General features: G+C 37.8%; 1 protein-coding gene across 3 annotated transcripts in view; it reads left to right on the top strand.

Moving 5' to 3' along the window:
- Positions 1 to 8,946, top strand: part of LOC118800321 (calponin homology domain-containing protein DDB_G0272472-like) — a 118,589-nt gene extending 109,643 nt beyond the window's left edge. For 2 of the 3 annotated variants that reach the window (XM_036560522.1, XM_036560521.1), the window contains exons 2-8: positions 24 to 84; positions 250 to 573; positions 3,287 to 3,294; positions 4,793 to 4,819; positions 5,133 to 5,193; positions 5,779 to 6,267; positions 7,248 to 8,946. In XM_036560522.1, coding sequence (XP_036416415.1) covers positions 66 to 84; positions 250 to 573; positions 3,287 to 3,294; positions 4,793 to 4,819; positions 5,133 to 5,193; positions 5,779 to 6,267; positions 7,248 to 8,557 — 2,238 coding nt within the window. In that variant the 5' untranslated portion in view covers positions 24 to 65 and the 3' untranslated portion in view covers positions 8,558 to 8,946. Of the gene's footprint in view, positions 1 to 23; positions 85 to 249; positions 574 to 2,768; positions 2,792 to 3,286; positions 3,295 to 4,792; positions 4,820 to 5,132; positions 5,194 to 5,778; positions 6,268 to 7,247 lie in introns of those variants that run through there. The other variant, XM_036560523.1, reaches the window with a different exon arrangement.
- The last annotated feature ends 6,442 nt before the right edge of the window (positions 8,947 to 15,388 follow it).

Genomic DNA, 15,388 nt, shown 5'->3' with positions numbered 1-15,388 from the left:
TCTCTCTCTCTCTCTCTCTGTAGGATTGTATTAGTGTGAATCTGTAGGAGGAGATAGAGATAAAAATGGCGGCTGCAAGAAACAGTAAGTTAAACTTCCAGAACCTACAAAAGGTTTTACTGTGAACATCATTAAATAATATTCAATCAGAGAGTTTATTTTTATTGTGGAGACACACGAGACACAACTATTAATGTGTGTGTTTATGTGTGTGTGTGTGTGTGTGTGTGTGTTTGTGTTTCTACACAGATGAGTTTAAACTCTTTGGACCTCGTGTTGAAGAGCGTCAGTCTCCCTCTGCGGTCACTCTCTCCTGTCACCTGTCTCCTGAAATCAGTGCTGTTTCCATGGAGATCAGGTGGTTTAAGGGGACGGACTGTGTTTGTCTCTATAAGAACAGGCAGGTGACAGAGGGGAGGGGCTACGAGGGCAGAGTGAGTCTGTTCACTCAGGAGCTGCAGAGAGGAAATGTCTCCTTACAGATCAGAGACTGTAGAGAGGCAGATTTAGGACATTACTTGTGTCAGGTCACCAATGGAGACACAACAGAGGAGTGTACAGTAGGAATGTGGGGTAAGTATTCCAGAAGTTCACTCTACATAAACTCATCATCATCACCAGCATCATCATCATCATCATCAGCATCTCAGAATGAAAGATGAAGAGACAGAAATGAGAAACACAGATGTTCAGAATGGTGTTGTGTTCAGATAAAGGAGGTAAAACATACAGAGGATAAATGATGTTCATGTGGAGTGAAGGACAGATGGAGCATTTCAGTAGAAAAAACAGTGACTCTTTCTCATTCTGACTCTAAACCTCCACATCATGACTGCACAGCGGAAAACTTACAACTGCAATGGTTCAAGGGTTGATTTTTCACACACAATATATATGAATTATTAAAATATTATATTTAATGTGACGTCACTGCTGACTCACTCTTACAAAAAATTATATTCTTAACTAATTAAAGCTGCAGATCCACAAACTATAGACACAAAATGGGCGTGTTCAGAGTTGAGCTGCGCGTAGTGAGGAGATAAAACCGATCTTTATTCTCACTTCAGTCGTATCTGTGGACTCGCGCGCTGTTCAGACTCGTTGCGCGCGGGGCGGAGTTCACTAATAAAGAGGCGAGTCTCAGTTCTCCGATTCAGACCCTGAACTTCAGCTCATTTCTCTTGAGCGATGTCCACTCCCGCCAGGAGCTGTATTAAGACCAGCGCCCCCGTCTGAACATTTAATGTAACCACAATATTTCAAACTGAAATTCATGTCTTTGAGTGTAAAATACAAGCAAACTAACTGAGGCCAATTTAAATAGAAATATCATGGAAATTAATGAAAACATTTAACAAAACAAAATAAATAAAAGCAAAAAGCTTCATTTATTTAATGAAATGAAGTAAAGTTTGAGTTTAAACTCTAAATCAGTTTAGTTCAGTTCTAAATCATCTTAAATGTTGAGATCACTGAACTGAGCTGAATAATAATAAATAATTATCTAGAAATGTATATATAGGTTTAATATTATATTATATTGTTAACAAAAGTATCATTATTACATTAACAAATACTCTTTATTTCTTTTATTCCCATGCTTATGATAATTAATAATAATAATAATAATAATAATAATAATAATAATAATAATAATAATGTAAAGCGAGGAAAAGCTCCCGTTCACTTTTTTATTTCCTGATTAAATAACCCCAGTTATTATATTATAAACCCATTTCCAAAAAAGTTGTTTTGCTGTGCAAAATGTAAATAAAAACAGAATGCAATGATGTGTAAATCATTTAAACCCTAAATTTCACTGAAAATAGTACAAAGACAACAAATTAAATGTTGAAACTGAGAAATTTTAGTTTTTTAAAACATATGCCCATTTTGAATTTGATGCCAACCACACTTTCCAAAAAAGTTGGGAAGAGGGCAACAAAAGGCTGGTAAAGAAGCTTCTCAAGTTAAAACAGCATAGAACTTTTGCTTTTCATCATCTACAGTACATAATCGTCATTAAAAGATTCAGAGAATCTGGAGAAATCTCTGCATGCAAGGAACAAGGCCGAAAACCAGCATTTGCTGGCCGTGATCTTTGGGCCCTCAGGTGGCACTGCATTAAAAAAAAGACATGATTCTGTAGTGGAAATCACTGCATGGACTCAGGAACACTTCTGAGATCCACCGTCTGTAAACACAGTTCGTCACTGCATCCACAAATGCAAGTTAAAACTCTAAAACACAAAGAAGAAACTGTACATACACAAACACTGCCACCTTCTCCGGGCCTGAGCTCATTTAAAATGGACTGAGGGGAAGTGGAAAATGTCCTGTGGTCTGATAAATCAACATTTGAAATTCTTTTTGGAAATCATGGACACTGTGTCCTTGGGGCTAAAGACCACTCAGCTTCCTATCAGTGCACAGTTTAAAAGCCAGTATTCATTATGTTATAGGGGTGCATTAGTGCGTATGGAATGGATGACGTGCACATCTGTGAAGGCGCCATTAATACTGAACAATATATACATGTTTTGGCAACATATGCTGCCATCCAGAGAACATTTTTTCAGGGAAGGCCTTGCTTATTTCAGCAAGACAATGTAAAACCACATTCTGCATGTATTACAGCAGCATGGCTCCGTATTGAAGGAGTCCAGGTACTAAACTGACCTGCCTGCAGTCCAGACCTGTCACCACTGACAAAACTACAGCAGTCGGTCTCCTCAGCTCCCAAACGCTTACAGAGTGTGGTTAAAAGAAGAGGTGATGAAACACAGGGGTAAACATGTCCACTGTCCCAACTTTTTTGGAAATGGGGTTGTAGTTAATCTGTCTGTTCATTCTGTAAATGTACTTTATCTGATTTTAACTGCTGCAGGAATAAAAACAATTCCTTCTCATGTTTGTTCATCAGTAATGAATCATAACACATTATTAATTACTGATAATTACTGTATTAGTTCATGAGTTGTTGATGCATAATTACTAGTTTACTAAGGAACCTTATTGTAAAGTGTCACCAATCATTTCTATAAGGGTTGAGTTTCTGCTGTAGGTTTACACTTTAACTGTTTAGCTGAACGTCTTCATGGAGTTGTACTGAAAGCATTGAGTGACAGTTCAGTAGTGAAGGATGAAGAACTACAGTACAGATGAGAAAAGGAGATTCTGATAAGGAGATAAAGAGTTAAAAAGACTGAAATATTATAACTGTAAAAGTGTTTCTCATGGAGATTTGACTAACTTTGTGTTTCCCTCTGTTTTTATTCCACAGTATTTAAGGTAAGTAAATAACTGTGTTTCCTTCTTTCTCTGCTGGTAGTGACTGATTTTATACTCTTATCACATGAACTACATTCAATACAGACATCAAGCAGCTACATAATATTGAGTTTCAGGTAAATTTCACATGATGAACAAAGTCTCTGATCTCAGAATGAAAGCTTTTGACTTCATCTCCCTCCTTCCTTCCCACAATGCTCCTGTGCATAATCCCACTGCACTGCAGAAATGTAGAGACAGTGAAGTTCACTGATGAGAAAAAGACACAACAAATAAAAGCAGTCTGGCTCTGTTGGGAGTGACGTCACTGTTCTTATGTGATGATGGAATATTTGAGTCGTTCCATCATCAGTACATCATTATCATTAGAGTGTCTCTCATTACTGTAGTTTTCCTCTCCTCCATTACTGAAAATAGCCCAGAACACAGACAGCAGGAGCTTCTGACACACACTCACACACACTATCTGCCTGTTTGATGAGTCTCTATGTCAGTGACTCACAACAAGCAGCAAATAATGAAGAGTCAGCAGCTCTGAAAGACTCGATTACTGAGATCCTCTCATCTCCTTCACTTCCATTCACTTCATTTAAGAATAATCAGCTTCTCTTATTCAGTCTGCAGAGTCTCTCTCATCTCCAGCCTGCTCTTCTACTCATGTGCTCCAGTTAAACAGTTCATATTCTCCTCCACTACAAAGCAGCTCCACCTGTGTTCCTTTAGTGTGTGGAGGAGTTCTAGATGGACTGATGAGGCATTTATTCAGTCCACAGTCCTTACAGAGGATGACCCTCACACTGACCAAGCTCCTGCCCTTCAATTACCCTGTGCATAGTTTGGTAGATACACAGTAAAGACTGAATCTTAAAGTATCTGGACTTTTTAAGAGGACAGATCACTTTCTCTCTCACTCAGGGTTTATTACTCACACATTGTCTGAAATATATGACATAAAATAACGAGCACCAGTGTAGTCATTCACTTAAAACCACCATTATGTTTGACTCTCAGTTTTAATTGCTGGTTTACTCAAATCCTCAGGAAGAATAAATTGCCAGTAATGTATGTTTACGATGGACCAGCATAATAAGTGAATGTATTTTGCTAATGAATTCAAGCAGCACAAATTAGATTCCCAGTGGAGATTTTAGTGTGATGTAATCAGAATTTTTTGTCAGTTCAATTGAAACATTCAACACATGAATGCAAGAAAATCTGTTTTTTTTTTATCTCTACACTCTGTTATGAGACAGATAAGAGAGGAGAGAATGAAGAGTGTAAGACACTGAAATAGATATGAGTGTTTAGATTTTTATATATTGATCCTACATGAATGATAAAACTACAATAAATGTTTAGACACAGTTGCTCAGGGTTAGCTCTGTAGTTCAGACCCACACATGCAGAAATCTGATGTAGTTTGTATTCAGCATATTCAGCACATCAAGTGTCAATATTGTTCACTAATTAGTTTCTCTAATTTTCTAATGTTCTCCAGGACAAACTGTATTTCAGTGTCTGTGAGGTGAGTACACTAATTAATATGGATGCATGAAAAAATCACCTTTTGTTTAACATCAGTGTAATGTTTCTGATCTCTGTCTTGGTCACCTTATTACCACCTTTTACCAGAACCTTGATTTGTTGTCAGATGTTCAGTTTTACTCCTGTTAGAAAATCCTGCTCTAACTCTGCTTTAATCTCTTCTTCACCTGAGTTTAAATATTTCAATCAGCTACAATCAGCAGAGTCTCTACTGTTAGTAATATCAGCTCTCAGTGATTCATACTGACACCAACCATCATCACATCTTCACTCTGTTTTATTCTCTTCTACAGAGTGACAGAGAATGGACAGAAGAGGAGAGAATGAAAATAAAGGAATCTCTTCTGCTTATGGGTGAGTTTTAAAGGAGATACAAAATAAAACCTGATGACAGTAAAACCTGTAAAATTCTAATTCTAATGTTTTAATCTAGGCAGGTTTCTCAATACCCTTTCCATTTTTATCATAATGAAAAGATCATTATAATAATTATAGAATGCTGTATTATTAGATTATCACATCTCATATTTTGTGTAATTGCCCATCAGATCTCTCTGCTACAGTTTTAGAGATTATTGTCATTGGACTGTTGTGATAAAGACAGACTGTAAAGGACGTGATGGTTTTGGACTTTGTGGATCTTCTTTCAGTCTTTTTGTGTCATTGTGTGTGTTGGTCTGATTTAAATCATCTTGTTTTAAAGCTCACTTATCTTTGTCTGCAGGCAGGCAAAGACTAATAACGGAATTTAACCCTTAACTTCCCAGTTTTAACTTCATAATACTCACTATTCAAAACTACATAGAAAGAAATGCAAACAGACTGATAACACATTTGATTATAGTGAAAATCTGAAATGGGGACATATGATTAAAATATATATCAATCAATGTGCTGCTCAGATGGGTCTTCAATGTTGGATTATTGTGTTTCTCACAGAGTTCTCAGAAGAAGCCACACGTTATAAAGATAAAGTGAGTATTTTAATGGAGAGAAAAGCACAGCTGATGGAGAAAGACAAACAAATTCAAGAGAAAGAAAAACTTCTGACAATAAACACAGAGACACTTCAGATGAAGGACAAGATGCTGGAAGAGAAAGAGACACTTCTCACAGAGACAAAAGAAAAACTGGAACAAATGACCAAAGAAACTCAGATACAGCTTAAAGATAAAGACTCACAACTGGAGAATCAGATCAAACTGCTGAGAGAGAAAGAGACTCTACTGGAGATCACAGTGAAACAGCTTGAAGAGAAGGAGAGACTTCTAAGTGAGAGAAACACACAGCTAATGGAAAGAGACAAGCAGGTTGAGGAGAAAGACAGACTTCTAGAGGAGAGAAACAAGCAGCTGCAGGAGAGAACAGATCCAGACTCAGCAGCTCCAGCCAGGAGGAGAAACAGCAAATACTTTATACCTCCACTCTGTAAGTAACTGTAAGCATGAAGATGCTTGAAATGACATTTTAAAATCTAAATGTTTAAAATGTGCATGTCTGACAGCCACTAGAAATAAGTGAGTGTTTCTCTATATAAAGATCGAGAAGAACTGATTTGCATTCTTGGGAAGAACATTCTTCACAAGTTACCTTGCAAAAATGGGGAAACTCAGAAGAACATGAGAATAGAGAACACAAGTATTACAGTTTGAGATGTGCTGTGTTCTCACAGTTTCTACTGCGCAGTTCTCTGAGCTTAGTCTACAAGCTCAGAATGTTTACATGAAATCCAAAAATGATACAATACAAATGATTTAAATAACAGCAGCCATGACGATGGCGTCACTGTCATTTAAATGTTCACCATCAGAAAAACTGTGAACAAAGGCCTGATTTATGAGTAAATTTATAGAACTACATGGTGTGAAGCAAAACTGAGTAACTGAGTGCAGGAACTCTTCACCTAAAGGAAAACTAGCTGAGCTGCTGTGCTAATCCAGAAAAGATCCAGGCTGATACTCACTATAACACCACTTTTCATCTGTGACTTTCTGTGGTACCTTTTGCTGTGCTAGATAAAAACTAATGTGTCCTAAAAATTGCCATTTAGTCATAAAATGAAAAGGAGTCCTAATTTCTAATATAGTTATTTAATTATTTGTATTTTCTTAATTTCACAATCAGTATAATTAGAATGTGTGACTTAATTTAAAAAGTGATTAGTAGCTGTAGCGACTAAATCAGAAGTTCAAAGCCAAAATTAACAAGATGGAGGCATCCAAGGTGAAAACATAGTCAACAACATTATCTCCTCTTTGCTGGTTGTTCTGTTTCATAGTGAGCGGAGAGTCACTCAGGAGTAAATGATTTCAGTTTCATATACTATCTAAAATATTTATAATATTTAAAATACTATAATCCCCATCACACAGTAAGAGATTAAATACCTCATTCTTGTTGATTCACAGTGAGTGGAGAATCCTCTAGTTCAACCTCTTCAGAGTCAGTTCCTGTAGCAGAGCTCAGGCTGGTGCTGCTGGGGAGGACTGGATGTGGGAAGAGAGCAGCAGGAAACACCATCCTGGGCAGAGAGGAGAGGAGCCAGGCTGGAGCGTCTACAGTGAGGCAGCAGAGTGAGAGCAGACAGGGGGAGGTGGCTGGGAGGCAGGTGACTGTGGTGGACACTCCTGACTGGTTCTGTCCTGGACTCTCTCTGGAGGAGCTGAGACAGGATGTGGGACTCTGTGTCCGTCTGTCTGCCCCAGGACCCCACGCCTTCCTCCTAGTCATAGCAGTGAAGCAGTCTACAGGAGAGGAGAGAGGCATGCTGGAGAAAATGGAGGAGATCTTTGGAGAGAGATGTTGGAGGAACACCATGATCCTTTTCACTGTTACTGATGTCCAAGAGAAGAACATTGAAGAGTTTATCCAGTCAGGAAACCAGGAGGTCCAAAGACTTGTAGAGAAATGTGGGAACAGGTTTCACTGTCTCAGCATTAAGGAGAGTGGAGATGGTTCTCAAATCTCAGAGCTGCTGGAGAAGATAGAGAAGATGGTGGAAGGAAACAGAGAGAAATTCTACAGCAATGAGATCTACCTGGAGACACAATCTCAGATCAGAGAGATAGAGAAAATAATGGTGCAAGAAAGAGAGGAGATGAGGGAGAGACAAGAAAGAGAAACTAGAGAGAAACTGGAGAGATGTGAACAGGAGATTAAAATAAAGTTGAAAGAACTAACAGATAAATTTAATGCACAAATAAATAAACATGAAGAGCGAATAACTCAACTAGAGGAAATGCTAAGAGAGGAAAGAGATGAGAAGAGAAAGGTAGAGCTGGAGAGAGAGCTGGAGAGAGAGATTCAGCGAAGGAATGAGGTTCAGTTGGAGCTGGAGAGACTGAAAGAAGAGACTGAAAAGGAGAGGAGAGAGATGGAGGAGAGACACAGACAGGAGATGGAAGAGATCAGGGAGACATACGAAGGACAAGCCAAGATGGAGGCAGAGAGAATCATGAAGATCATCCTGCCTGAACTCCAGCAGAGAATCTGGGAACTCATAATAAAGAAACAGAAAGAGTTTGATTGTAGGATGGATCAAAAGGAGAGAGAGATTGAAACACTGAGACAGAGACTCAGAGAGGGAGTCAGAGAGGGAATCACAGCAGGAGGAGATGATCATCAGGACGACACTAGAGGACTGTTTAGCAGGTTAACACAGCGGCTGCTTTGGGGAACACTCAGTGATCCAGTTATAATCACTCAGTCAGATCAGTGAGAGCTCCTGACCGACTACCAGTCATAGCAAATGCACTGATTTAACTCATAGAGTTTTGAGCTTGGGATGAGTGAAATTTTCCCTCCCTGCAGTGTTACTGCATTTCATTTTTCTGGGAATATACAGTATGTTACTGTATTGCTGCAGTGTTACTGTATCTGTTTTTATTGTCATTATACAGTATGTTACTGTATTAATGTATTTTTGATTGATCTTATTCAAAACACTACATATGCTAATTTCCGCTGCAGCAGAATCAGTAATTTGAATGATAACAGCTTCTCCAGCCATCAGAGTGAAGAGGAAAGATCTACTGTGATCTGTTTAGTGTGTCTTCTGCTCCACCTTTACCTCTTTTATATTTTTGATTTGTATGTAATTCAGAAAACATTTGTGCAATAAAGGTTTTTATGAGTTGAATTGCTGCAGTCATATTTGCCTTTGTCATCACTATAAAACACATTTCTAGATTTAATCATTTCTTCATTTCGGCCTTATTTTTAATTTTTCTTCATTCCATAATTTTGGTCCACATAATCATGGATACTATTAAATATAGTGGTGAATCTTTACTGTTAAGTGGTTTTGTTGTTGGTGTTGGAAAAAATGTCATTCTGTGTCTCAAAGTTGCCGACAGCAGCAGCCATGCAAACATTGGCACAGTGACAGTGACAGTGGTGAAAGTGGATGAATATCAGAGGAGAGCTGCAGCAGTGTTGATTGTTTATTTACACTGGATAAAAGCAGAAAAATACTTCGTACAATTTTAATTTGTTTTGAATAATATTGAATTTCAGAAAATGAAACTTTGGTGTTTCTGGCTCCCCCAAAAAAACACAGCATCTGGTTTATTCCACCCCACAGTTCATGGCAAAAGTTTAGAAAATTGAACTCTTGATGGAACACCCTGCTGACGGCAGAATTTTCTGTTGCTACTCCATTGAAATCTATGGAATATCCAGCCATTTGTCCTTCAACCGCAAGCATGTAAACACAGCATTAGAGCGTTATTTTGGGCCATAAATGAACAGTTATACAGTTATGATATTGTAAATTACAATATCACAACACTTACACTCAAATGCAAAAAAAAAAATAAAATAAAATAAAAAAATGGGCCAAGCATAAAATACCAGTCATTTTACTGCTGTTTTTGCTGGGTCAGAATCCAGATTTAATCTCTTAAAATCTCAGACTTTTTACATATTATGTCACCTTAGTCAGTTACTACATGAGCTACAATGCAAATAGGCTGAGTTATTCTTAGGTTATTGAAGAATGTAGTAAAACTGTGGGTCAGTGGGTCCTGGACGTGCTCATTGGATCAACACTGACTCTTCTTTCTGTAAAAGGTGTCTGCAAGTTTACAAAGAAGACTTCAGCATTTAAATGAATCAAAGGAAAAAGCATTTGCATACTAAGTTACTTTATTGTTTCATTGATTTGTTTTTAAGATCATTAAAAGCTTAATGCTTTGCCACTTTTGCACGAGTATGTAAATTAATGTTAATTTCAGCTGTTAAAACAGTCAACAGTATATGAGCACTAAGAAAGGTTGGTGCACATCTTTGGCCCTTCAAGAATAAACACGGACAATTACAGCTTGTAAAAGACATTCAGTATGTTTTACTTGAAGGTCATACAAGACATTGACACATAGTTTATCTCATATGTAGCAGGTTTACAGTGATTCTTTCAGCAAAGAGTCATGACACAGAGCTTCTGCCATTGTTTTCCTTCTCTAACAGCTGAATAAATTCGGAAACGCAGGTCATATTCACACTCACACTATCTAGACTTCCAGAAAGGCTGGGGTAACATTGTTCTCTCTAAACAGATTCTACTAATTATAAATCAAAACGTGATTGGTGGATTCCACTGTCAGTTCCTAATTATGTTTGTGGTTAATTTGATTGGTCAGGCCTTTAGTCCAGCTCATAAACCAATTGCCTAACCAATGGGAGAGTCCACCTGGTTATGTGTGCTCAGATACCATGGAGAAAAAAATCCTAACCAGACAATTTTCTGCAAGGAGTTAAAGATTTTAACCATTTTGTTTCCAACCTAAATTGAACTATGAAATCAGAGCATTATTACAAAACTCACCAACTTAAATACAAGTATGATTACTCTATGAATTAAAAATGAGCTAAAACTTACAGAACATGTAATGTTAAGTTGTCAAAATATTATTAGTCCTTCTCTGAAGGCCTAGAAGGCCCTGAAGGTTCTCCACTTAGCAAACCTAATCACTGCCAAAAATCCAAAAAAACATAGAGATGTGGATCTCCTCATTACTGTCAATCATCAGAGTGAAGAGTAGAGTCTGATTATCTTCAGTTCTTCATTCCACCCTGATCAGATCAGTGTGTGGAGGGAAGAACAGAGAGAGCAGAGATCAGACTGCTTCACTTACTGCCTTTAATCACTGATTCAGGATCAGCTCTTAGGACTGCAGTGAATGTGGAGCAGCACGTTAGAAATGGAGGTTATGTGAGCAGCTCCATTACATGGAGCTTCTAAAATTCTTAACTTCTTAAATTCCTCTTACTTAACCATTAATTACTGCTTTTGTGTCCCTCCAAGTAAAGTGACAACACAAAAGCAGTAATTAATGATTAAGTAAGAGGAATTTAAGAAGCAATGAATGGTTGATTAAGTGGAATTTAAGAAGTAATTAATGGTCAAAATGTAAAGATCTAATGACCATGGGCCCTTTTCACAAAGAGTCGCGATTACGTCCGGATTAAGCATTAGCAGTGAACTATAATGCTCAAATACTGAGCTACAACAGACATATGTTAGTTTTCGTGCACTATCATGACAAAAGGAAGTGAATGAAGGCACTGATTTAACTGTAAACACAGCTAAAATGCTGTGTGTGGTGGAGCCCTGCTTACTGCTGCTGCAGCTGCTCACATCAAGCAGTGTCTCTGTAGTTGTACAACATGCCAGCTAGCTGTGTTCACAAAATAAGGAATCTAGTTAGCTTTCATTAGCTGCTGCCACCAGCCGGCTAATGTGGAGCAGGTTCTGTGACACATTTAGCTACATGATGGCAGCGACTTCTGACATAAACACAAACAAAAACTTTTACATGTAAAGTCTATTTGATGGACAGCAGGCTACAGTCGCTAATTAGCTAGGCTACCATTAGCAGTTTGAGGAGCACCAGCTTCGCATGAGCAGCAGACCTTAAAGCTAAGTTAGCTCTAACGCTGGCTATGTTAGCGATCTGCCAAACAGCATTATTCTTATAGTTTCATGGCAATTTTTGAAGCAGCACTTCAGAAAACATCCACTTTTCACTGCTCAGTCAAAAACGAGACTCCCAGCTGAAAAAAAATCTGAAAAAGCTGCTTCATGTTAGCCGGGCTAGTTTGGTTAGCGGTAGCTTCTAGCCAGTATAGGTTAGCTAGCTTAATATAAACAGAGTCTATAACATTCATGCTACATATAAAAGTTCTTCTTTCTTTTGAAAACAGAAGATTACTGACATCGCTGGCGTGTTGTACAAAGACACAGAGACTGCCTGATGTGATGCAGCTGCAGCAGAACTGCAGTAAAAACAACACACAGCATCTCAGCTCTGTTTACAGTTAAATCAGCGCCTCCGTCCACTTCTTACTCTCACTGTCACAACCGTGCAGGAACACTACAATACAGCTGTTGTAGCTCAGTGTTTGAGCGGTAGAGTTCACTATTAAACATTTTGACATCGCGTCTGCAGTAGCCATATGGAGAGGAAGTGAGTTTTACCCTGTTAATGCTTAAACCGGAAGTAATCACGAATCTTGTGAAAAGGGCCCATTAATCATCAAAGTTACGTAAAAAAAGAACACCTTTTATTTTTGCCTTTTATACGGTATGAACTGCTCTGCGTCTGATTCATAACAATTTTGTACGATGTGGAAACAAGTGGAGATTTGAGCATAAATGATAAATCAGCTTCAGTGCATGAAACCAGCCGACCAGCACCTCATTTACATATCATTTACATGAAGCACACCCTAATTCATGCAGACGTTTCAGTAGCCAGCCAATAAAACGGCAGTGTTTGGCATGAAAGCTAATGGCCTTGCTCATGGGTGGAGTTTGATGTCCAGCAGTGAGTGCACTCCTCCCCTGCTGACCAAACGTAATAGTATTAAAATGAAAACAACTGGAAAAAATAAAATGTGAAATACAACAAAATACCCTCAGTTGTTAACATAGTAGAGTGATTGTTTAGTGTAATTAATTCCCTGAAATAAACGCTGTATTATTGCAGTGTGTGACAACAAAAGCACAGTGTAATGTGTCTTTAAATGGAACATGAAATAGTTGCAGCACTTGTTTATATCAATGTGCATGTAAAGTAAGTACATCCACTTTTGTACTGGACTGTCATGCACACAAATTAGTATTATTGAAATTTTCTATTGTTGTTCTTATTTTTGCAATTACAGATTATGTTGATAATAGTTTTAGTTAATTAGCCACATATCCAGCATTTATGCCCAAATTTACATGCACTCCTACCAGATATGAGGACAGATATGCCAAGATGAACGTGATGAATAACAAAACCATCCATGAATTTGTGTGCACTCATCTTATGGTCAGATGTGACCATAAGCATCTTTAATGAACCAAAGTGAGAAAAGTGAAGCAACTGAATGTATGGAGGTGATGGAAAGTTAATTAACAGATAATTAGCGGGATTAACACATAAGTGCTAATAAGTTATCACGTTACTTCTTTATATGAAGAAAAATACTTATTAGTTAATTAACAATGTAATAAGCAGCAATTAGCACACAGATAATGAGTAAGTAAGTCACAAACTAATGACAAACTAACTTATCAACTAACAGTGTACTTAATTACTAATTGATAAGTGCTTAATCAATTACTAAGTAATAGCTAATGCTTAATGAAGAGTTAACTAATAACTGAATAATGGGAAACTAATAGTTGATTATTATATATTTAATGATTGATTAGCGACCCTTAATGTTACCAGTAACACTTTTCTGTGTAAACAGAGTTCATTAGTGCAGCAGTGTACACTCGGCTTACATTACATGGCATCAGATACCAGTATCAGCGTTAATATTTTTCATGAAATGGTAAAATGTCTCACTTTCAACATCTGATATGTGTTCTATGTTCTATTATGAATAAATATGAGTCTAAGACATTTGCAAATCATTGTGTTCCGTTTTAATTTACATTTTATACAGCCTCCCAACTTTGTACACATACACACACACACACACACACACACACACACACACATACACACACACAAATGTGCAGCATTTTACTTTTGTCTCCTACAGATCAATGATCTCTTGGTGGACTTGGTGTGTTCATCTGTTTTGTTTGTCATTATGTGACTGGAATGCACTGGCATACATTATGTAAACAATCATTTTTTTCAAATACTGTTTTTATCTCAAAATCTCTTTGAACTCCACTAAAATGTAGAGTAACACAGCTTTTACCACATTCTCTGGGAGTCACTCAGAACAGTTTCTGATTGTTCCCTTTGATTTTCCAAATGCGGTACTTCACTAAATTAGATAGCTTCATATGAACCTGAGTAAAGGGTATGAGAGTCTCACTTCAGCTCATATGTAGAGCAAATAGTTGTAGTCAGCAGGAACATCACAAAGAACTTAACCCCTAAATGTACCTACGTTGAAAAAGAACCATGGCCTTTACTTTGCCCATGCTAAGGCCCTCAGCTATTTTCTTTTGAACAATTTTCAAAATTTTCAAAAATAACCACTGATAACTGTATTTTTTGTGTGAAGAGGTTTATCGGTCACTATATGTAATAAAGCAGTAATAGATGTGCTATTTGCTTTATTTGGTCTCAGTCTTTTCATGAATTAAGGAGAGTTCATGAGTCATTAGTAGATTAATATCGTCACTGTCCAAAGAAAAACAAATATCTCCAAAATAGTAGCTTTACAGGTGAAGAAAAAATGATCGTTACTTTCAATGCACGTTAATGGAAAGAGATTTTAATTCAATCCATTTTGGAGCATTCTATTGGTCTGTTCTTCATGATACACAATATAATGGACAGCTGCCATGCATGTAGAAAAGAAAAAAAAAAATGGAGAAACATGTTTTTCTTTGAACAGAAAAGACTACAATTAACAAATGAGTCGACACTTGATTTACTTCTTCTTAATATGAGCCTATTTATAATGAAAGATCAATTCTGTAAATTCAGAGTCAATCATTTAAAGGTAGCGACAGTGAAAAAAATGGACATTTTGAAATCACACAAGCACAGAGGCCACAAATACAACACAACAGGAAAATAATTTTGCTGAGCCTAGAACCGATGGGAGTGCTTCTCATATGTGCTGCCCACATCCCTTGGGGATCCGTCCACTGGTGTGGGAGGAGCTGAACATGCAGGGACAGTACCATTGTACGAACCCCTGAGGGTTGTGGGCTTCACACACAAAAATTTGTGGTGCCCTCGACCTGACAGCTTGCACTGCCTCTGGGGTTCTGCGCACCGGCTCTAGCGACGTGTGTTCAGCTCTTGATTGTGATCAAAAGTCATGGTCAAAAAACAGGAAGAGGTCAAAACCAAAATAAACTAGATATCACAATAGAAAGACATACAAGAAAAAGTCAGGCAAACAATATCCAACAGGGATTAGGCAATGACCACCACTCACATGACCAGAGGCATGAACAGGAGTGCTCCCAGAGCTGCCACGGTGCTGGCCAGACAGGGTCCCATTACAACGACCACGGAGGACTGGTAGTGAACCGGGGGGAACCTTCTGAGGATGACCCCTAGGATGTGAAGCAGGTTTC

The sequence above is a fragment of the Colossoma macropomum genome, unplaced genomic scaffold (genome assembly GCF_904425465.1).
Source record: "Colossoma macropomum unplaced genomic scaffold, Colossoma_macropomum, whole genome shotgun sequence".
In the NCBI taxonomy this organism is placed as follows: Eukaryota; Metazoa; Chordata; class Actinopteri; order Characiformes; family Serrasalmidae; genus Colossoma; species Colossoma macropomum.
This window is presented reverse-complemented; position numbering and strand designations above follow the sequence as displayed.